At 43.6% G+C, this 21,427-nt stretch overlaps 2 protein-coding genes across 9 annotated transcripts in view; one reads left to right on the top strand and one right to left on the bottom strand.

Moving 5' to 3' along the window:
- Window positions 1–13,277, bottom strand: part of DNAI1 (dynein axonemal intermediate chain 1) — a 58,352-nt gene extending 45,075 nt beyond the window's left edge. Inside the window, exon 1 of the mRNA XM_028513327.2 lies at window positions 13,038–13,277. Within this exon, the coding sequence (XP_028369128.1) occupies window positions 13,038–13,067 (30 nt within the window). The 5' untranslated portion in view covers window positions 13,068–13,277. The remainder of the gene's footprint in view (window positions 1–13,037) is intronic.
- A 222-nt stretch (window positions 13,278–13,499) lies between these two features.
- FAM219A (family with sequence similarity 219 member A) overlaps window positions 13,500–21,427 on the top strand; it is a 52,896-nt gene continuing 44,968 nt past the window's right edge. For 2 of the 8 annotated variants that reach the window (XM_028518961.2, XM_036021854.1), the window contains exon 1: window positions 13,502–13,892. In XM_028518961.2, coding sequence (XP_028374762.1) covers window positions 13,833–13,892 — 60 coding nt within the window. In that variant the 5' untranslated portion in view covers window positions 13,502–13,832. Of the gene's footprint in view, window positions 13,893–21,427 lie in introns of all 8 variants that reach the window. The other 6 variants (XM_028518958.2, XM_036021853.1, XM_036021852.1 and 3 more) reach the window with 5 other exon arrangements.

Genomic DNA, 21,427 nt, shown 5'->3' with positions numbered 1-21,427 from the left:
GAAAGACTCAGAAAATCTGAATAGACAGATTACAAATAATAAAACTGAAGCAGTAATTAAAAAAACCAAACAAACCTCCAAGCAAACAAAAGTCCTGGACCGGATGGCTTCATATGTAAATTTTACTAAACATTCAAAGAACACCTATCCTTTTTCAAACTATTCCAAAAACTTCAAGAGGAGGGAAGACTCCCAAGCTCATTTTACATGGCCCCATTACCCTAATTCTAAAACCAGATAAAGATGCTATAAAGAAAGAAAATTACAGGCCAATATCCCTAATGAACACAGATGTTAAAATCCTCAACAAAATATTAGCAAACCAGATCCAGCAATACATCAAAAAAATCATACACTATGATCAAGTGGGATTTATTCCAGGGATGCAAGGTTGGCACAATATCAATAAATGTGATACACCACATAAACAAAACGAAGAGTAAAAATCACATGATCATATCAATAGATGCAGAAAAAGCATCTGATAAAACTCAGCACCGACTTACAATAAAAACTCTCAGCAAACAGGGAATAAAGGGAACATACCTCAGTGTAATAAAGGCCATATATGTGACAAACCTATAGCCAACATCATACTCGATGGGCAAAAGTAAAAGCTTTTCCCTTAAAATTGGGAACAAGGCCAGTACATCCATTTTCACCATTCTTATTCAACATAGCACTAGAAGTCCTAGCCACAGCAATCAGACAAGAAGAAGAAATAAAGGGCATCCAGCAGGGGGGTGACAATAAAAATACCTTCCATTTATATAGCATCTTCCAGTCTATTAAACACTTTCAAGTTTATCATGTTATTTGACTCTAATACTAATCTTTTGTGGATTAATGTTGAATTTTGTCAAGTTTATTTGTGAATCTATTGAGATATCATCATACAAATTTTCTCTTTTTTTTTCTGTTAATGTGAAGGAGTACCTTGATTGGTTTTTCAACTTTGAGCTAACTTTGTGTTATTTGGATAAATCCCACTTAGTCTGATATATAATTTTTTTATGTATTGCTGCAACAGATTTCCTAATATTTTGTTGGATTTTTTTTGCATCTATGTATATGAGAAATATTAGCCTGTAACTTTCTCTTCTACAAGAGCTTTGCTTTTTATATAATAGCTTTTGAGTTTAGCATCATCAAATGGGGTAGGTTTTGTTTAGTTCTCCTCCATTATCTGTAAGACTTTGTAAGACTGATGTTATTTATTTCTTACATATTTAAAAGAATGAAATCATTTGGGACTGGAGTTTCTTTGAGGGAAGGTTTTAAATTATGAATTCAATTTCTTTAAATAGATATACAGTCTTCATATTTCCCACCTACGTTCTTTTTAAAATATATTTTATTATGCTATTACAGTTGTCCCAATTTTTCCCCCTTTGTCCTCTTCTGCCCAGTACCCCACTTACCTCCAGCAATTCTTCCCCTTAGTTCAGGTCCATGGGTCGTGCATATAAAATTATTTGGCTTTTCCATTTCTTACACTATTCTTGACATCCCCCTATTTTGTACCTATCAATTATGCTTCTTAATCCCTGCACCTTTCCCCCCATTCTCCTCTTTCCCCCTCCCCACTGAAAATCCTCCAAATGATCTCCATATCTATGATTCTGTTCTTGTTCTGGTTGTTTGCTTAGTTTGTTGTTTTAGATTCAGTTGTTGATAGTTGTGAATTTGTTACCATTTTAATGTTCATAGTTTTGATGTTCTTTTTCTTAAATAAGTCCCTTTAACAGTTCATGTAATAATGGCTTGGTGATGATGAACTCCTTTAGCTTCACCTTGTCTGAGAAGCACTTTATCTGCCCTTCCATTCTAAATGATAGCTTTGCTGGATACAGTAACCTTGGTTGTAGGTGCTTGCTTTTCATGACTTGGAATACTTCTTTCCAGCCCCTTCTTGCCTGCAAAGTTCCTTTTGAGAAATCAGCTGATAGTCTTATGGGAACTCCTTTGTAGGTAACTGTCTCCTTTTCTCTTGCTGCTTTTAAGATTTTTTCTTTATCTTTAACCTTTGACATTTCAGTTATGATGTATCTTGGTGTGGTTATTTTGGGGTCCAACATGTGTGAGACTCTTACAGAGGAGTGCCCATAAGGCTATCAGCTGATTTCTCAAAAGAAACCTTACAGGCAATAAGAGGCTGAAAACAATTATTTAAAGTCATGAAAGGCAAGGACCTATGTCCAAGATTACTCTATCCAACAAAGCTACCATTTAGAATAGGAGGGCAGATAAAGTGCTTCCCAGATAAGGTCAAGTTAAAGGAGTTTATCATCACCAAGCCCTTATTCTATGAAATGTTAAAGGGACTTACCTAAGAAAAAGAAGATGATCAAAACTATGAACAGTAAAATGAAAACAATCTCACAGCTATCAACAACTGAACCTAAAAAACAAAAGCAAACTAAGCAAACAACTAGAACAGGAAAAGAATCATAGAAATGTAGATCACATGGAGGGTTATTTGCAGGGAGGGGGCAGGGAGAGAATGGGGGGAAAGATACAGGGAATAAGAAGCATAAATGGTAGGTACAAAATACGCAGAGGGGAGTTAAGATTAGTTTGAGAAATGCAGAAGCCAAAGAACTTATATGTATAATCCATGGACATGAATTAAAGTGGGGAAATGTTGGTGGGAGGGGGGCTGCAGGGCAGAGGGGAATGAAGGGGAGAAAAAATGGGACAACTATAATAGCATAATCAATAAAATATATCAAAAATAAAAAAATAAAGTTTACATTTCCATTAAGCACATTTGTAGCTCTTCACAATTTGTGATGTTGTGTTTTCATTACCATTCAATTAAAAATGTTTTCTAATTTCTCTTGTGCTTTTTGACATGCATTATTTAGAAGTATGTTCTTTAATTTACAAATATTTGAGGATTTAAAGCATTGCTATTTACTTTTAATTTAATCCTATTTTGGTCAAACTATTCCTGCTATGCTGAGGTTCTTTCACGGAGGGATGTTTGAATTGAGTTAAAGTCTGTCAGATTTTAATCTTTTCAAATATACTGAGACTTATTTTATGTCCTAGTATGTGGCCTAGTTTTATGACCATCCTGTAGTTCTTGGGTATAATTTTCATTCTACAGTTCTTGGGTGTAGTGTTCTATAAATGTCAAGTAGGTCAAGACAGTTAACAGATCTTTTGTATCTTTCAGCTACTAAAAAAAGACTATCAAAATTCCCAACCAGAAATTATACTTGTATATTTTCTATTTCTCCCTTTTGCTCTGTCAGTTTTTGATTCAGATATTTTGAAGTTCTATTAATGGGTGTATACACATTTGTGATTATGCCTCCTCTTGAATCAGCCCTTTATTGTTATAAAATATTCTTATTTATCTTTGGGAATATTTATTGTCTTGAAGCCTACTTAGTTCTTTTTTTAAAAATATTTTATTTATTTTTAGAGAGAAGGGAAGGGAGGGAGAAAGAAAGGGAGAGAAACATCAATGTGTGGTTGCCTTTCATGCACCCCCTACTGGGGACCTGGCCTGCAACCCAGGCATGTGCCCTGACTGGGAATTGAACCAATGAAATAGATACCATACAACCAACTTCCTATTTCACAACTTCCTATTTCACTACTTATAACATTTGAATTCCATTTACCACCACCACCTCACCCCTTGTCCTACTGTTGTTATGTATTTTATTTCTATGTACAGTATAAGCCCCACCTTACAATGGTATTATTTATGCTTTAAGCTGTCATCTTTTAAGAAACATAACAGAAGAAAAAAAAGCTAGTCTTCTGCCTTTAGCCATATATTTACCATTTCTAGTACTCTTTGGTCCTTACTATAGATAGAGCTTCCATCAAGTATTATTTTTCTTCAGCCTAAAAAACTTTCTTTAGTCCTAAAAAACTTTCTTTAGTACTTTTTAAAGATTTTATTTATTTTTAGACAGAGGGGAAGGGAGGGAGAAAGACAGGGAGAGAAACATCAATGTGTAGTTGCCTCTCATGCACTCCCTACTGGGGACCTGGTCTGCAACCCAGGCATGCGCCCTGACTGGGAATTGAACCTGTGATCCTTTGGTTTGAAGGCTGGTGCTCAATCCATTGAGCAAGGCCAGCCAGGGCTCTTTAGTACTTCTTATAGTAAAGGTTCATTGATGAGCAATTCAGCTTTAGTTTATCTGAACACATACTTATTTTATCCTTCTTTTTTATAAGGGTGTTTTTGCTGGATATAAAATTTTCAGTTGACAATAATCTTCTTTCAGTGCTTTAAATATGCCATTTCATCATCTTCTGACCTCTGTTGCTTATGGTGAGAAGTCAGCCATAATCATATCATTATTCTCCTGTATGAAATGTGTCATTTTTCTTTGGCTATTTTCAAGGTTTTATTTTTATCTTTGGTTTTCAATATTTTGACTATGAGGGTCCTAGGTGTAGTTTTTATTTGTTTGTTTGTTTTGTATTTCTCCTTCTTGGGGCTTACTGAGCTTCTGATAATACTGTATGTTTTCCATCAAATTTAAGATATTTTTTATCATTATGTCTTCAACTATTTTTCCCTTCTCTCTTTCCTTCTGGGATTCCAACTATATATAGGTCCCAGACACATATATAACATATTCCCACAAGCCACTAAGGTCCCTTTTTGTTTTCTAATCTTGTTTCTCGCTGCTCTTCATGTTGGATAATTTCAATGGATCCACCTTCACATTTAGCTGTTAGTCCCATCCCATACACTTTTCATTTCCAATATATATTTTTTCATTGTCTCCATTTTTCTGCTTAGATTCCCCATCCATTAACTCAGTATTTTCTTTAAGTTTATAGATATATTTATAACAGCTGCTTTAAAGTCACAGTCTGCTAATTCCAACATCTGGGTTATCTCACTGGTGTCATCATACTCTCCTTTGGATCTATTGCCCTGAACTACAATTGTCCTAGGCAGAAAGTGAGGATAAACACACAACTTATGTGTGTTTTCCTTCCTTCAGGAATCACTGTTGGTAAGGAATGCCTCAAACAGTTGCCTCATACATTGTATCCAGGATTACAGTTGTTTATAGTGGGATGTCAAGTTCACCAGGAATGGCTCCAGCATGGCCAGAATATAAGTCCCATATGTCAAGTTCTTTAAAAGTTATGTATAAAGTGTGTTGTATTTTAAAATTCATTGCAGAAATGTGCTATTTAAAAAAAATACCTTAAAGTCTTGTGTAAAGGACAGAACCTTTTGTAATGTAAATATCAGCTCTGAAAGAATACATTGGGCTGGAAAAAATCTGAGGCCCTTCATGTACAATGCATTAAAAAGATTTATCAGAAACAGTGTAGACGTTACTTTGGAATAAAGCAGGTTATACCTTGAACTGAAGGAGCCAAGGAAAAATCACACCTCCTTCTAAGGAAAACTACCTTCCTCACAGCTTTGGCTATTAAGAGAGGTATAGGATCTTGTTCCTCCTGGATGCAGCCTAGCATAAACAGATGAGCTGGGATCAATCAGATTTCTTCTCCAAGAGTATGAACCAGGACTACAGAGAGCACTGGCGGTTGGATGAAGATATTGATGGAATCCTTGTGAGTTAGAGAGAGGCCAGAGCAGCCATAATAAGCTAGAAACACAATAAAGGGTGTTTAGTAGAAACCATAGAAAAGTTGGCTGGCTGGAAAATAAAAATAGGGAATGAAACATAATTGCTAGGAGAAGTAGAGAGGCCATGAGAGATATGGAGAAAGTAATTGCTACTTACATCTGTTTTAGGACCAGTAGTTTTCCAATTCCAATTCTAGGCTATCCATGTATTTATAATACCCACCCACAACCCCCAACATACCCACCTTCCCTCTTCATCCGCCTCCTCCCTTTATTTGAGGTAACTTGAGTGAATTGCTGTTCTTTGCAACATAGATTGCTTATCTAATAGATATGTGTCCTAGAGTTTTCCAGGCCCATAAAGTAGAAGTTTTCTACTTCCAGGCAGGAGAAGTAGAAAAGACCTGGGTATTTTAGGCAGAGGGAACAAAATCATTAACAAAGATACAGAGGCTTGGAACCGCATGTCTGTCTAGGGATCAGTAGACTTTTTTACCCATTTGCATTCCAACTTGTCCCAAAGCAAGAGTTGAGGCCAAATATGTGACACATGGAAATAAGTAAATGAGAAAATGAATGTAAGGTAAAAAGAAAATAAAAGGAATGTAAGATGAAAGGAAAACAAGCTTAGCATCAGGAGTAGGGTCCTCACATAATTAAGAGAATTAGGCTGCTTCAACAGGATGAAGGAAGCCTGAACTGCTTTTCCTGAAAGCCTAGAAAAAGCTAGTATTCAGAATACTGCAGTATGTACCTTTTCATTATTCATTTATTTACACATCACTGAATTCATTCAGTCATTATGCATTTGCCTACTATTTATTAAGCATTTACTATGTGCCAGATCCTAGGATAATAACTAAAGAACCACCAAGGTTGAGTTGGTCCCACTTCAAGGGTACTCAGCCTAGGAGGTGACATAAATGGAGCACATAAACCCACCATACAGAATCCAGTGACTCCATTATTAGGACCAAGTGTCATGAGGCACAAAGCAGTGGAATCAACATTTAATCAATAGCCGTGTCCTATGCTTGCTTCTTCCATTCACCTCTGTTTCAGCAATTGGGAAGACTGAATACTTTCTACAAAGTCCTAACTGACAGAGAACAATTTCAAGTGGCTTGCTCACAGCTGGAGCCAGAGAATGAAAATTACTCTTCAGCATCAGCTTGCCGGCTGCAAAGCCCAGGGATAAGCACAAGAGCTCTCTGCCTTTATTATTTGAGTACCTGACATGTACTGAGTACTGACAGTGTATTAGGCTCCACAGCAAACAGGGGAGGAGACCAAGTTCTGGCCTCAAATGTTCACAGCTGTTTTGTAATCTGATAATTGTGCATGACAAACCTCAGACCGTAACTCTGAAAATAGCATGGCTGTAATCATAACAAAATGGAACAGCCATTGGCAAAATTTGTTTTCTAGTTATCACTTCCATAAGGAATTTCATAACACTCCTAGGGAAAGAGAAGAGAAAACTCTCTCAACTTCCTGCCACTAAACCTCTGAATTATCATCTTGCATTCATCCATTCCTCCTTTCTCCTCTCCTGTTACAAAGTGTTCCTTCCACCTTCTGTCCGTAACTCATCCATTCTCACCTCCTCAGAGACTTGGCTCTACCCATTAGTTTATCTGTCTCCTTCCTCTTCAGTTTCTTCTATCTATGCCAGGGTTCCTCCCCTTGGCATTTAACATATTAGAATTTTACTTTCATCTCAAAAAATCCCGTCTACATGGTCTTTACTGCCTTCTTAGCTCAATTCAGTCTGGCTTTTACATTTGAAATTGTTCTTCCCAAGGTCCCCAGTGACTTACTAATTATTCTATGTCTAGTTCTTATCTTCAGTGACCTCTTAGCAGCATGCAATATGGCTGACCACATACTCTATAAACACTGTAAACTGATTATAAACATGCTCTTCCTTAGGCTTCTAGGACACTATTCTTCGTTGTTGTCTTCTAACTTCTCTGCCTCCCACTTTATCCTACATTTTAGACTCCTTCCTCTTTCCAAGTCTCCAATCATAGTGTTCCTCCCACAAGTGTTCCCTAATTAAATCAGTGTTAGGGACATCCTACCACATGCTTCCATAGCACCCCGTGCTACTTCCCAACCACAGTCCATCACTCATTCAATAATAATTTGTTAAAAGCTTCTGATATGATGATGGTCATTGTGTTAGGAACTGAGAATACAGTTGTGAGCAAAAACATCCACAGGCCCCAATCTCAAGGAGCTCCAATTTAATAGGAGATACAATAAAATCAAATAATTACACAAACAAATGAATAATTACACACTGTGATGCATGAAAGAGGAGAAAGGATCAAGAGTAACAAGGCTATATAATAGGGGAAACTTAACACTATCTTCATTAACAAGGCAGGAAGCACTGGAGCGGGTTGTAGGGATTGACATTTGGGCTGAAATCTTGGGAGTGAGTACATGTGTGAGGAAAGGTGTGAAGAGTGTTCCAGAAAGAGGGGGCAGCACATATAACTGAAGTACAGCAATAATAGGGGGGAAAGTAGTACAAGGTAAGGCTTAGAGACCCAAGCAGGCCTGAGCCCATACAAGTAACTGAAGGGTTCTCTAAAAATGTGGTCCCCATCCAAAGAGCAATGGGAAGATACTGAAGGGTTCTAAGTAGAGGATGACATAATCAGACCGAAAGTTTTAAAGATTTTATTTTTTTAATTTATTTTTAGGGAGGGAAGGAAGGGAGAGAGAGAGAGAGAGACATCAATGTGCGGTTGCTGGGGGTTATGGCCTGCAACCCAGGAATGTACCCTGGCTGGGAATCGAACCTGGGACACTTTGGTTCCCAGCCCGAGCTCAATCCACTGAGCTACGCCAGCCAGGCAGACCGAAAGTTTTAAAATACCACTTGATACAGTGTAGAGAATCGACTGGAAGGGGCATGAATGAGTGAGGGAAATACTTCTCACAGGGCTTTTACAGCAACTCTGTAGGTGGGCTAGGGGGGTGGAGCAAGTATGAAAAGAGTGGTTTACATTGAGAGATATTTAGGAGGTATATGGGCAAAGGGTTATATTTAGGACTTAAGGAAGGTAAGAGGTATAAGATGGCACTATGGAGGTTCACAAGAGTGAGGATATCTTACTTTGGACATACAGAAACATGTCAGCTTCCCCTGCATTCTGCTCACCCTCTCCTGTCCCTTCTTCTGTGGATCTCAAGCCCAGTCACTAGCCTCCAAATCTCTGAATTATCTCATTTATTTTAGCCTGGTACACAGTCGTGCCCTCTCACTCCAACCCCAGTCACCCTCATTAAGATCAGTATTACTATATTGTCTCAGAGGGGCCTCTGGAGAGACCACCAAATGATCCAAAAATGCAACTCTTTTCTTTTGCTCTTACAGGCAAGTAATATAAAATTCCAGACTTTCATATTTTTTATGGTAACCAACTGAGTTATAAAGGAGTACTAAAATTTGTTAGTCATGAACTAAAATTAGCTTTTAACTGGAGTTCACAGAAGATTTTAATTCAGTTCTCTACTAAGAAGTCTGGCTGCCAGGCAATATTTGGCAATGTTGCAAAGCTCCTCCCGCACATTTACCCATGCAGCCAGCTAGAATTCTCGAAATTTTCAGGAAGAACACTTTGTTATTGGGGCATTACCAGTGAGGTTTTGAGCTGGTCATGGTTTATGGTGCCTGACATTCATTTCAATGACACATTGTGATTCATGGAGCTTCATTACGATCAATTTAACATGCAATGGGCTATGTGATTAACCCTCTGGGGTAGAGAGATGCACCTCTCTGATCTTCTTTCCTGCCACTTCTCCCCTCTTGCTTCCTTGCTGATCCAGAACATGTATAGAAAGCCCCCGTCCTCCTTTATACTTGCCAGGCCCTTGGTCTGGAATGCCTGTGCCCCCAGATATCACATAGCTTTTGCTTCCTTCAGTCTTTCTCAGATGTCGCCTGTATGAGGCCTTCCCTGAGCACTATATTTAAATCATATTCTTCTGATTCCCTGAACTTCCTCGCCTATTTTCCTGTTTTATTTTTCTTCTTGATACCTACCACGCCGTCTGATAAACTATACATTTTACTTATTTGTTTATTGACAATTACCTCCCACTAAAAGTTAAGCTCCATAAGTGCAGGGGTTTTTGATTCTTTTGTTTCTTGTTCTATCATTAATACCTAAACCAGTACCTGGCACATAGTAGGTTCTCAACAAATAATTGTTAAATGAAAATGACTTTTTCTCATCAGAATGTTCGATCTCTTTTTTTTTAAGATTTTATTTATTTATTTTTAGAAAGGGAAGGGAGGGAGATAGAGAGAGAGAGAAACATCAATGTGTGGCTGCTGGGGGTCATGGCCTACAACCCAGGCATGTTGCAGGGAATCGAACCTGCGACACTTTGGTTCACAGCCCGCACTCAATCCACTGAGCTATGCCAGCCAGGGCAGAATGTTCCATCTCTTAATCTCCAACCCCAGCTTTTAAGCATGGGTATATGTAGTTCAAATATGAATCATTCATAGCCCTATTACCAAAGCAGGTACTAACATGAACCCAGAAAAACATACTTCTACTGTGATATTTCTTTATCTCTTCCTACTTCTCTCTCTATCTTTTCCTGTCCTTCAAACACACTCAGAGTAAAATTTCCAAACTGCTTGAGGCATTCAGAATTCATATTCAACTCATTTTCAGAAGTTAATATATTCCAGGCATTGTGTTAGGTCAAGGGAATCAACAATGAACAAGGTAGACATAATCCTTGCCATCACAGTTTATATTCTAGTGGGGATATCACCTGATCCTGCCTCCTTAAAGAGTACTTAATCCCATGTAGGAGAATACGGTAGCAAACCTGAGGCGTGATATTCGAAGAGGGGATGAAGGAGATATTTGGGGCAGGGTGGCATGGAGCAGGTAGCAACAGACAGAAGAGGTTGCATTAGGCACTCAGGCAGGCAGAGAAAGCAGCATTTTCAAAGCCTAGAGGAGAAAGAGAATGTGGATGTCACTTTCCAGGAAGTGAGGGCAGTTCAGTGTGCTGTGGCTGTGAAATTTTCACAGAGCAATGGTGAGATCTGAAGTAGGGTGGGTAGCAAAGGCTAAACCTTGCAAGGCTCTGCAGGCCGTACAAAGCAAGTTGGACTTTTGGTACTCTATCCTAAGAGTAAGAGGGAGCGACTGAAAGGTCTGATCAGTGGAGCAACATGAACAGTGCAGTTTAAACTCTTCTCTGTCCCTTAATAATCCCAACCCTGATCTTCCCTATCCATTGCAGGCATCGGAGTCATAGCTGCCTCCTTCCTGAAGCTTTTCTGCAGCTCCAATCTGGATGTCTCCCTCCTCAGTTCCAGAGAGCCTATTTTCCCTTATCTTTGTATGCCTGTGTTCTGTCTCCCCCCACTGGACTGATTTCCTAGATGACTGGGACAACTCCTCAAACCTCTCTAGGTTGTCCCACAATCAGCTCATCACTGACTCAGACCAGGCTTTACTGAGACAAGACGGTGATGAATACAACCTAGTATAACCCAGCCTTTTCTTACACCCCACACACCAATATTCACATTGTGCTAAAACAACCCTTCCCTGTGGGAGGGTGTGTGCAGGGCCAGATGACCCAGGTTTCTCTGCTTCCTGTCTGCTGCCACCTCTCTCATCTCTCAGTCTAATTAGCCTCTAATGTCTCCCCTAATCGGCTGGAAAAACTTATCCCTAAGCTTGTTCAAACTGTAAATGCTAGAAAAGAAAAATCTAATCAGTAGTGACAGCAGACCAGTGGTTACCTGGGGTTGGGAAGTTCAGGAAAACAGACTGGGATGAGGCACAAGGGACCATTTCAGGGAAGAGGAAGTATCCTATATCTTTATTGTAGGAGTGGTTCACAAATGTACAAATTTTTAAAGAAGATTTTATTTATTTATTTGTAGAGAGAGGGGAAGAGAGGGAGAAAGAGAGGGAGAGAAACATCAAGGTGAGAGAAACGTCCATCAGTTGCTTCTTGTATGCACTCCGACAACACTGGCATGTGTCCTGACTGGGAATTGAACTAGCAACTTTTCACTTCGCTGGACAACGCCCAACCTACTGAGCCACAGAGGTCAAGGCCACAAATGTACATATTTGTCAAACCTTGTTGACATGGACAACTAAAATGATCCATTTCATTGTATGTAAACCAGACCCTAGCAATGCTGAATTTAAAACAAACTATATGTAAGTTCAAAGTCAGTAGGCTCAAGCCCAGTACACACATGACCCTCAAAATAAAGTTCAATCCCACCACAACACTAGGGTATGGCCATATGGGAAAAGCAGCCTCCCCATAGTTGCAGAGATCTTAGATGGGTCCACCGGCTATGGAAGGCCAAGTTAAGGAAGCAAAGGAACAAAGGCTAGTATGGAGGAGATCAGACCAAAACATGTAAAGTCACAACCAGCATGGGACATAGATTTGCTCTCCACACTTCAAACTACCTAGGCCTGAGTGAGGAAAATTTAGAATAAATAAGTAGAAGTCTTGCCTCATAGAGCCAGAAACTGCCTATTAGTCCCAGAGTAGTAATTCACAAAAAGTTTAGAAAAAGTGATTTTTGAAGGACTAAGTGGCTTCATCACAGAGGGTTCCTCAAAAAGCTGGGCCCTCACCTTCCAGGGACAGGCTGCGGAGGAAAATTCTCTGTTCTGAGTGGGTAAGGGGGGTGATTTTGGGGTTTCCTGTGAGAAGGGATAGCATCTGGCCAGGTGACAACAAGAACACAATGTTCACATGACTGACTGAGTCACAGGAGTGGACCAGGGGCTCACAAGGAAGAGAGACATAGGAGGCTCCAGAAATATTTGGAGGAATGTGTTTGGGGCGTGCAGTGTGTGAGTGAGGGCAGGGATGGGAAAGGGATCTCTCTCCTCTTCCCCTGTACCTGACCTGTCTCTCTTCACAAGTCTCCAGGCATGGAAAATCTAAACCACTCTGGCACATAATCTGTCCTGTGTCTCCTGTACACTTCTCTTGTACTCCCTCTGTGTCCACACTTACCCCAGCACCAGTCACACAGCAAAGTGCTGGAAAAATAATTTCTTTGGGACAAGAATGTAAGGGCAATAGCTGGACATGTTGATCTATTAGTGGGGGTGGGGAGTTAAGGAGGATGGATCTGTAGAGGGAGTGAAGTGAAGTAATGGAATAGTAAGGGGAGGACAAGTGAAAAGGAGGTAGGCAACAGTGGGTCAGGGGCAGTGTGGGAGAGGTGGCTAGGATTAGTGGGAGAATGCAAGACAATGTCGGAGGTCAGAGGGAACACAGGCCAGAGGTCACAAGGAGAGAGGAGGTTACAGGTCAACAGGGAAAGGAAAATGAAGGATCAGTAGGACAGGTATGATCAGTAGTCATTGGCGGTGAAGGTCAGAGTTCATCTCAAGAGAGCAGGTTGAAGGATTACCTGCCTACGTGGCAGCGGTTTCGGGGGCATCTTCAAAGAAGCAGGAAGCACCTTAACACTTCGAGGGTCTACAGAACGCTCCTTCGCCTAAAGACAAGAAATTTGTCCGTCCCCTCGATCACTCACAGGAAACCCGGATTCTCTTTCACTTCAACTCCCAGTCGTAGGGGTTCTTTGGGGACAGCCGTCGTAGAGGGTCTCCACGCCTTTGCAGGAGGGAATCGGCTCCGCCCCCACGCGGTTACCCAGCAACCAACGGGCATCCAGGGCGCAGGCGCTACCAACGCCCCATCCAAACTCGAGGGGGAGGCGGGGCTGGGCGTGCGGGGAAGCTCGGTTTCACTAAGTCCCGCCCCCTCAGGAATAATTCGATCCGTGGCCGCGCGCTAGTAACTCCAGCATGTGGGAGGGGCTGTGGGACCAGGCACCGCCCCCTCATGAATGATGCACATTCAGGCGGTGTCCCGGACCCGGAAGTGGAGTTGCCGAGTCACCGCAGTGGCTGAGCTGCTGACAGGAGGCGGCGGCGGAGGAGGAGGCGAGGCCAGACCTGCGGCTCGGCCCCGCCACAGCCGCGTACTGCTAGACAAGCCCACGGAGCCACGCGGGCCTTAGCCTGCCAGCGAACCTCCCGCCCCACTCCCACCCGTCGATCCGCTCGGCCGCCTGCCCGCCCGACTCGTCCGGGGCGGCCTAGTCTGCACCACCCACCCGGCTCCTGGGGCCGCCGCCCCACGCGGTCCTGTTGGCGTCCCTGGCCGCGCCCGGCCCCGGGCCCGCTCGCTCGCCGGCACCATGATGGAGGAGATCGACCGGTTCCAGGTGCCCACCGCGCACTCGGAGATGCAGCCGCTGGTGAGGGGGCGGGCGGCGGGCAGGCCTGGGCCCGGAGGGGGCGGAGGGAATCAGGCCTAAGGGACTGTACTAAGGGAGAGCCTTGGAATGGGGCAAAGAGAGCCATGAAAACACATCTCTGGGGAGGGGGACCTGCAGGACTTGAAAACGGTGGGAGAATCCGCGAGGTGACGGCAAAGGGGCCTGTAAGGGCGGAGGGCAGGGTCTGAGGAGGTAGGCCAAGGGAACTACTGGGAGCGCCGTGGGATGGAATTGAGCCGAGCACAATAGTGTACACCAACGGAGGCCCATAGCTGGGAAAGGAAGGGAACTGTCATGGGGCACCGCGGGCGGCAGGCCCAGTGGGCTGGCATGAGAGATGGGAAGGCGTTTAGCGCTGGAGGCCTGTCATGCTCAGGGCGGGGGAGGGGGTCGGAGAGCAGTCAGGCTAAGAGGGATTGGAATAGGCTTGTAGAGGAGGAGGGCCTGCCCGCCAGTTTGCTGGATTTGGATGAGAACGCGGGGGCAGGGGCTGGTAAGGGCAAGGGGTCGGTGCAGGACCTGGGAATTCCCTTCTTCTCCGGAGGAGAGCGCAAGTAGTCTAAATTGGCGGTACGGGAGCCGGGGAGGAGAGAGTGCAGCGGCGAGATGGAGAATCAGAGGCGCGGATGAGAGAGCTCCGGAACCGACAGGAGAGGGGGCGGGGCTGCGCTGGAGCTCCAGTGCCCACCGTTTGGAAGAGTCCCCATCATTCTAGGCCTACGTGCTTGGAGCCTTGCTGGGCGCCTATCCTACCGCCAGTCCACGGTCAGGGTGTCAGGGAGGAATGATGTCATCGATGCCGGCGCAGAGGGGATGGAAGGGGGAGGGCGACACGGTCGCACCAAAGCCAGGCCTAGGGCAGACTGTGCCCGCTGCCCACCGCCCCGAGGAGGGGAGGGGCGGGGCACCTGACTGGCTTGTCCGCCTCCAGGTTGAAGACAGCAAGGCCTAGCCAGCCCGTATAGGGAGAAGGGGGAGCAAGGGAGTGCCCAGGCTCTGTTCTGTTAGCTTTTCCTTCTTCTTTCCCTCTTGGAGCCTTAGGGGGAGCTGGAAGGAAGCAGAGCAGGCCAGAAACCTGAAGGTTGGGTGCCCTGTTCTCTGTGCTATGCTGTAACCTAACAGAGCTCTCCAAGCCTTGAAGATGTTGGGCTCCCTAAGCCTCTTCCCTGTGTTAGGCCTGGAGGTGAGGAACTAGTTCTACCCTTGGGCCCCCAGGTCCTTGGCTTGCAGATGTGCCTGTAGCTTCCTGAGCAAGTAACCTGCCTATTACATCAACCAAGACAGACCTTGGCAGGAACCCATGATCTACTCTAAGCCACACCTTTTGGGAGGTGATAGAATCATTAGAGGCTACCCAACAGGAGGTTAAAAGTGTTTACCCCTTTTGTGACTACTTATGCAGTTCCAGAAGTCAAAAGAGAAGCTTTATAAAAGCACACCATATTAAAATGGGGAGAGAAATGCTAGCCTGTTGGCATCATTAGATTATTTGGAGGGCCAGGAAATCTTGGTGAGAAGTCTTTCTCATAAACTTGAAGAACTTTGGCTGGGTTAAGGACGACTTTCCTTTATAGATTATTTTTTCAGCCAATCTGGCTTGTCAAATTAGATTGCCCTTTCAATTCTAAGCATCTAAGAACCAAAAGAAAGGGTGGATGAAGGAGGAGGAGCAGGAGGAGGTCCAAGTGAGTCAGGAGTAGAAAGCAATGAGTTGGTTCTTGCCTCCCATCTGGGGATCCTAAAAAAGGGAGACAATAACTGTCTAGGGAAAGGGGGAAAGGAACTGAATCACCAGGCTCTCTCAGTTGTCTTTGGTGCCTCCATCATTGCCTGAAGTTCTTAATGGTGGTTTGATTGAGCCATGGCCCCAGAAGACTCCTGAGCTGCTTCTGGTCTATGTGACTCTGGGATAGAAGTGCAAGGAGACATTTATCAGAAAGACTATAATTGCCTTCAGATCTTTTTTGTTGAAGGCTATAGGAACCCTTTTCTGCTAGGGGCTGCTTTGTTGTGGTTGAGTGAGAGCCTTATGGAAGCAGCAACACAGTCATCTCGCATTTGAGGGTCATAGACATTGCCCTGCAGATTTCTGCTTCTTGACCCTTGTTCCCAGGTTGAAGCCTAGAGGATTTCCAAAACTCCTTAAGTGCTCTGTGTATGATTGAGACCAGCAGAATCTAGTGTGGCATTTCCCCAAGAGTCTTCATTTGAGGGCATAAAGAACCAAAATGATATACCACAAAAGAAAGGCAAAGTGGTTCGTTAGGGTATTTGAATATACCATAAAACTAGGGTCCCAGGCTTGAATTCAGCTGTGACCTATTTAATTTCTTGCCATTATTTATTGAGACCTCCAGGAAGTCCCTCCTCTTCTCTGGACTTAGTTTCTCCATTTGTGAAATGAAGACTATCTCTTTCAAGTTTAAACAATAGCTCCTCATTCTCTCTTCCAAAGAATATCATATCATTTCATATCATTTGCTGATATCATTGATCCAGCAAATTCATTCACCTAATACCTATTGAGCATCCGCTCTGTTCTAGATACTATACTAGGTGTTGGGGACACAGTGGTTAGCAACACAGACACAAATATGGCCCTGCCCTCCTGAAGCTCACAGTTCAACAGAAGTTTATTGTTTTTTCTCACTCTCTCAGCATGAGCCCCTCTGAGGGCAGAATGGGTACTGTCTCCATAAACCCTAAAGGCAACGAGTGATGCTGGTGTCAGCATCATTTACCCTTTCTGGACTAAGCTGTACTTATACAGGCTCTTCACATGCTCCATCATCAAATAACCCTCACCTACTCATAGTGGTGGGAAGAATCCAGAGGCCATTTCTCACTTAGAAAAATTAGCTGTAGGGGGAGAGCATCTTTATCTTTTTATTATTTACTTGAAAGAGAAAGCCAAGCTTAAAGAGGAGCCCTAGAGGAGTGGCAGGAGCTGGAGAAGACACAGCCAACAAATGTGGGTGTTTCCAAAGTGTTAATTTAAACATTAGTTCTCAGCTTAGTGGAAGAGATCCCTGCCCTGTTGGTGCTGCTGCTATTTCAGCAGCTGGGAGGAGCCTTCTGTCTGGAGTGGGAGTTGGCCTGAGGGCGTGGCCTCCCTCCTTTTCCCATCACACTAATTATTTCATTGGTGTGCCTGCATCTCAGCAGCTGAACCAGGCCTGGGCTTATCCCTGGGAGCTCCCCAGGGTCTCTTCCTGTCTCCTTATAAAAGGAATGAGAGTTCCCCTTGGAGACCTGGTCCCTGGGCTCCACTCCTACTGTGTCTATCTCCTAGATAATCTTTAGTGTTTCCTAGCACAGATTTTTCCAAAGAAACCACTAGAGATGGGCACATCTTCTGTGTCAGTTCTATATCCAAGCCACATACCTCACTGATCTAGGGGAGCACCCATCTGTCCAAGGCTTTCTGTTGAGCACTTGGGTTGAATTTGGCTACCATTTGGGTGAACAGCAGTGGTAGGCTCTCTGCTCCTATTGTCAATTTGCGGGGCTGGTTGGTACAGCCTCACAGTCCATGTCTTCTACTTGTCTACAACTGAAGAGGAAGAGATTTGTTGAGGGGGGAGGAGCTTTTAAGCACTTAATTGTGCCAGGGAAAGCCCTGCTTCCTATGCTTTCCGAGACCAAAGAGAAAAAAATGACAGGTGACACCAGGCAGGGTCTCTGTGCACTTGACAGAAATGCTAGTCTGGCCTCCCTGAAGCCCAGGTTGTATGTTAACTCATTTGTTTAGTTCATGAGCATATGCTCAGATCCAGGTACCTTAAGGACAGAGACAAGTGAGACCTTTCCAGTGGTTGGCCAGGAGAAGGGTGGGCTCAAATGGCTACAGGAAGGTTTTAGATACATGTTAGGAAAGAGTGGAGATCAATGGAGGGTGCTCCTGAGAGAGGGTGATACCTCCCTTGGGAGAAGATGAGAAATGCTGAAGTTCTGACCCTTTGACCACCTGAGCTTAGAAAGTAGCTTCAGACTCCTCCTGCCTCCTGACACTCAGGGATGGGGATGGTCAGGACATTAATTCAGTGAGTGGGCCACAGCAGCTCCTGGAAGTGGCGGAAAGAACATTGTGAAGATAGCAAAAGCCACTGTGGAAAATTGACCCACATGTTTTCTTTGGTCAGGGAGTCTCAAGTTGCCTCCTTGTAGTCATATGACTTTTCAATTTAATGGTGGATTCTCTTAATGGGTCCAGGTGGCTTATGACCTAGTGGTACTTCTTAGGTTCTGGGATTAGGCCCACCCTTTTCTCTTTACCTATATTGTAAAGTGAGGATCAGGTTTACTCAGGTCTCTATCTCATCCCTTACTACTCATCACATCAATGAACAAATACAAAGAACCTACTTTCTGCTAGATGTTGTGCTGACTGACCTCCATAAAACGGAATTTTGCTCTAGGGATATATCTGCACAGTCAAGATGGATTGAGGTACCATAGGATAATGAGCACTGCAAAAAGGAAGAACCAGATCCATCAGGGCCAAAGGAAAACTGGAAGAGCTCCCATCAAGTGGTTAGGGAAGGCTTCACAAAGGAGTCATTGCTAAACTGGCTTTTCTTTCTTTCTTTCTCTTTCTTTCTTTCTTTCTTTCAAGATTTTACTTACTTTTACAGAGAGGGAAAGGGAGAGAGAAAGAGAGGGAGAGAAGCATCAGTGTGTGGTTGCCTCTCATGCGCCCCCTACTGGGAACCTGGCCAGCAACCCAGGCATGTGCCCTGACTGGGAATCGAACCAGCAACCCTTTGGTTTGCAGGCCAGCACTCAGTCCACTGAGCCACACCAACCAGGGCATGAACTGGCTTTTAGAAGAGGAATAGAAGCTTGGCAGACTGATAAGATGAGATGAAAGGCATGGAGGAAGAAACAAAAGGGTGCACTTGAATGATTAAAGTCTTTAATTTTTTTGTATTTTATTATTTTAATCCACACCCAAGGATATGTATCTTGATTTTTGTAGAGAGAGGGGAAAGAGGAGAGGGAGGGAGAGAGAGAGAGAAACATGATATGAGAGAGAAACATTGATTGGTTGCCTCCAGAACACACCCTGACTGGGGATTGAATCTGCAACCTAGGTATGTGCCCCAATTGAGAATCAAACCCACAGTCTTTTGGTGCGGGATGATGTTCCAACCAAATGAGCCACCCAGTCAGGGCTGAAGGGTTTTCATTAAGGGAATAACATCATCAAATTTGAGTGTAGGACTGACACTGCAGTAGTGGATAAGAGATTAGAGAAGGTAAGAAGGAGGTCAGAAAACTGATATGAGGGTGGATGCATTAGTAATCCAGAAAGAAATTATTTCAACCTAGAGCTGAAAGAGGGGAGGGGACCTATACAGATACTAATAAAGTGGAATAGACAAGATGTGGTACCTGGTTGGAGGTGTGGTGGAGAGGTAGGGAGTCAAGGATGCATCCCTTGCCAGGTTTCTGGTAAGATAGCTGGATGGCAAGAGGCACCATCACCACCTTCAGAAAACTCAGGGGACTGTGTATTTCTTGGCTTCAGGGACTGCTTATATGGAAGAAGGCTGCTGTTTTCCTTTGCTCTGCTGTTGAAGCTGCATTCTTGGAGTTATTGGGAACTCAGAGACCTAGAAAACTTAAGAGCAGATTGACACTGGTCCCACAGCTTCAAAAAGGATGCTGAGAAATGCCTGCCAATGAGCACTTTCCCCTGCAACATGCTTCGATGAATGCAAGTGAATTGGAGACGGCAAAGAGCCACAGTGTTTTGTTTTCATTTCTGTTTTGTTTTGTTTTTCTGGCAGCACTTTGGTAAAAAAAAAATAAAATTGTTGGCTGACAGAGTGTTTTATCTCACAGTTTCTGCCCTGGACATTTACCATCATTCTGTTCAAACCTATGGTTTTCTGACTGATTAGCTGAGCTGGGTCTTTCACTGATTTCTTCTAGGATGGATGTGTGAGTTACTACTTCACTTGAGAGAGTCAGAATAGAAAAGGACACATATCTTCTTTCTCTGAGACCAACCTGGAAACCTGCAGTTGGGGTAGAAGCAGCACCCAAGCTGCTATCTTCCAGGCAAGATTTGCTGAAGGAGCAGACTTCTGGGATGAGATTGTTCAGAGTTAACTTGGCTTCTTAAAGGCCCCAAGTGTAGCCTCTGTAGGCAGGCTCTCCCATGGTAGCTGGGAGTCAGGCTGAGTCATTTCCATCCCTGAGCTGTGTGCTGCCTGACTGACTATAGCCCAGAGTGAACGGAAATGGAAATCAGAGCCTTCTTTACTTGAGCCTGATTAGCTTCTGGGGCCCTCTCCCCTCCTTGAAAGGGCAGATGGAGCCTTGTGTGTGGAAAGAGGACATGGGACACTCAGCTTCTTGGGTTTAGCTGCTTCATGCTGTCCAGTAAACCCTGGAAAACTGAGGCAGGGAGCCCCACAAAGGGCGGGAAGGGGAGAGTCAGGCTAAGGGCAGATACCCAGAGGTGCTGACTGAAGGAAGCAAGAGCCTGGCCTGGCAGGCTCTCAAGGCATTGTTTCCCAAGAAGATGCTGGTGGGAATTTGGCCCTCTGGGTGGGAGAAAGGAAGGAAGGAAGCAGGTGGAGTTGGGACCAGCTCTGAATCTGACTTTGCTCTGGAGTTCAGAAGTTGGCACATGACCCGAAGACCTCACAGTGAATCAGCTGAGTGAACTGCTGGTCTTTAGGGACGGACTCTGGAATATGGAAGTGGGCTGGGAAGGAGGCCCAGAAGGTCTGGCCTAGGGGAAGGGTAGATGGGGATATGTAGGAGTGCCCCCTATACATTCTTAGGAGCCAGTTCAAGCAAATATGTACCTGCATTTGTTGCTGTTATTCAGAGATGTAAAATTGAGGATTAGATCGTTGTACTTTTTGAGGGTCAGTTTTAAGCTTCTGTGGTGATGATGATGATGTATGAGAGTGTGTACACAAATAAGAAGGCAATAATGGCCATGAAGGGTGTCCTCTGAATGACCATTCTGGCCCTGAGAAGTGTAAATATGGTAAGGGGCCACACCCAGGCAGAAAGAGTCCAGCTACTGTGGTTCCTGGTCTGGTTTTGTCCATTTTTATCACCAGACTCTTGGCTGTCATAAGCAGAGTCCACCCCATCCATTATTCAGAACAATACCTGAAGGCATACTTTAACTAAGATTTATGGAATTAACTACACCCAAACTGTGGAATGGGAACCATATATATTTTACTATGTAGTTAACTTAAACATAACTATGTACAAGCTATAAATTATTTATAGTTCCCATATTAATTTCCAATTTTATCCTTATAAAGGAACTGGTGAAGCCCTCAGCCAAACATGGCTTAGACCAGCAGTTCCTTAGTATATCCTTAGGAATATTGGCCCTTTGAGATGCTTTATGGGGAAAAAGTATCTACAGACAAATTCCTTTGGGAAAAGCTACATACTATCCCATCACAATGTTCATTAGCATTTTCAAGGCTCTGAGAAGTTCTGCCATAAAGAAACCTTTCCAGCTTTGTTTAACC

The sequence above is a fragment of the Phyllostomus discolor genome, chromosome 3 (assembly GCF_004126475.2).
Source record: "Phyllostomus discolor isolate MPI-MPIP mPhyDis1 chromosome 3, mPhyDis1.pri.v3, whole genome shotgun sequence".
Lineage (NCBI taxonomy): Eukaryota > Metazoa > Chordata > Mammalia > Chiroptera > Phyllostomidae > Phyllostomus > Phyllostomus discolor.
The sequence above is the reverse complement of the archived record's forward strand: the minus strand, read 5'-3'. Positions and strand labels throughout refer to the sequence as shown.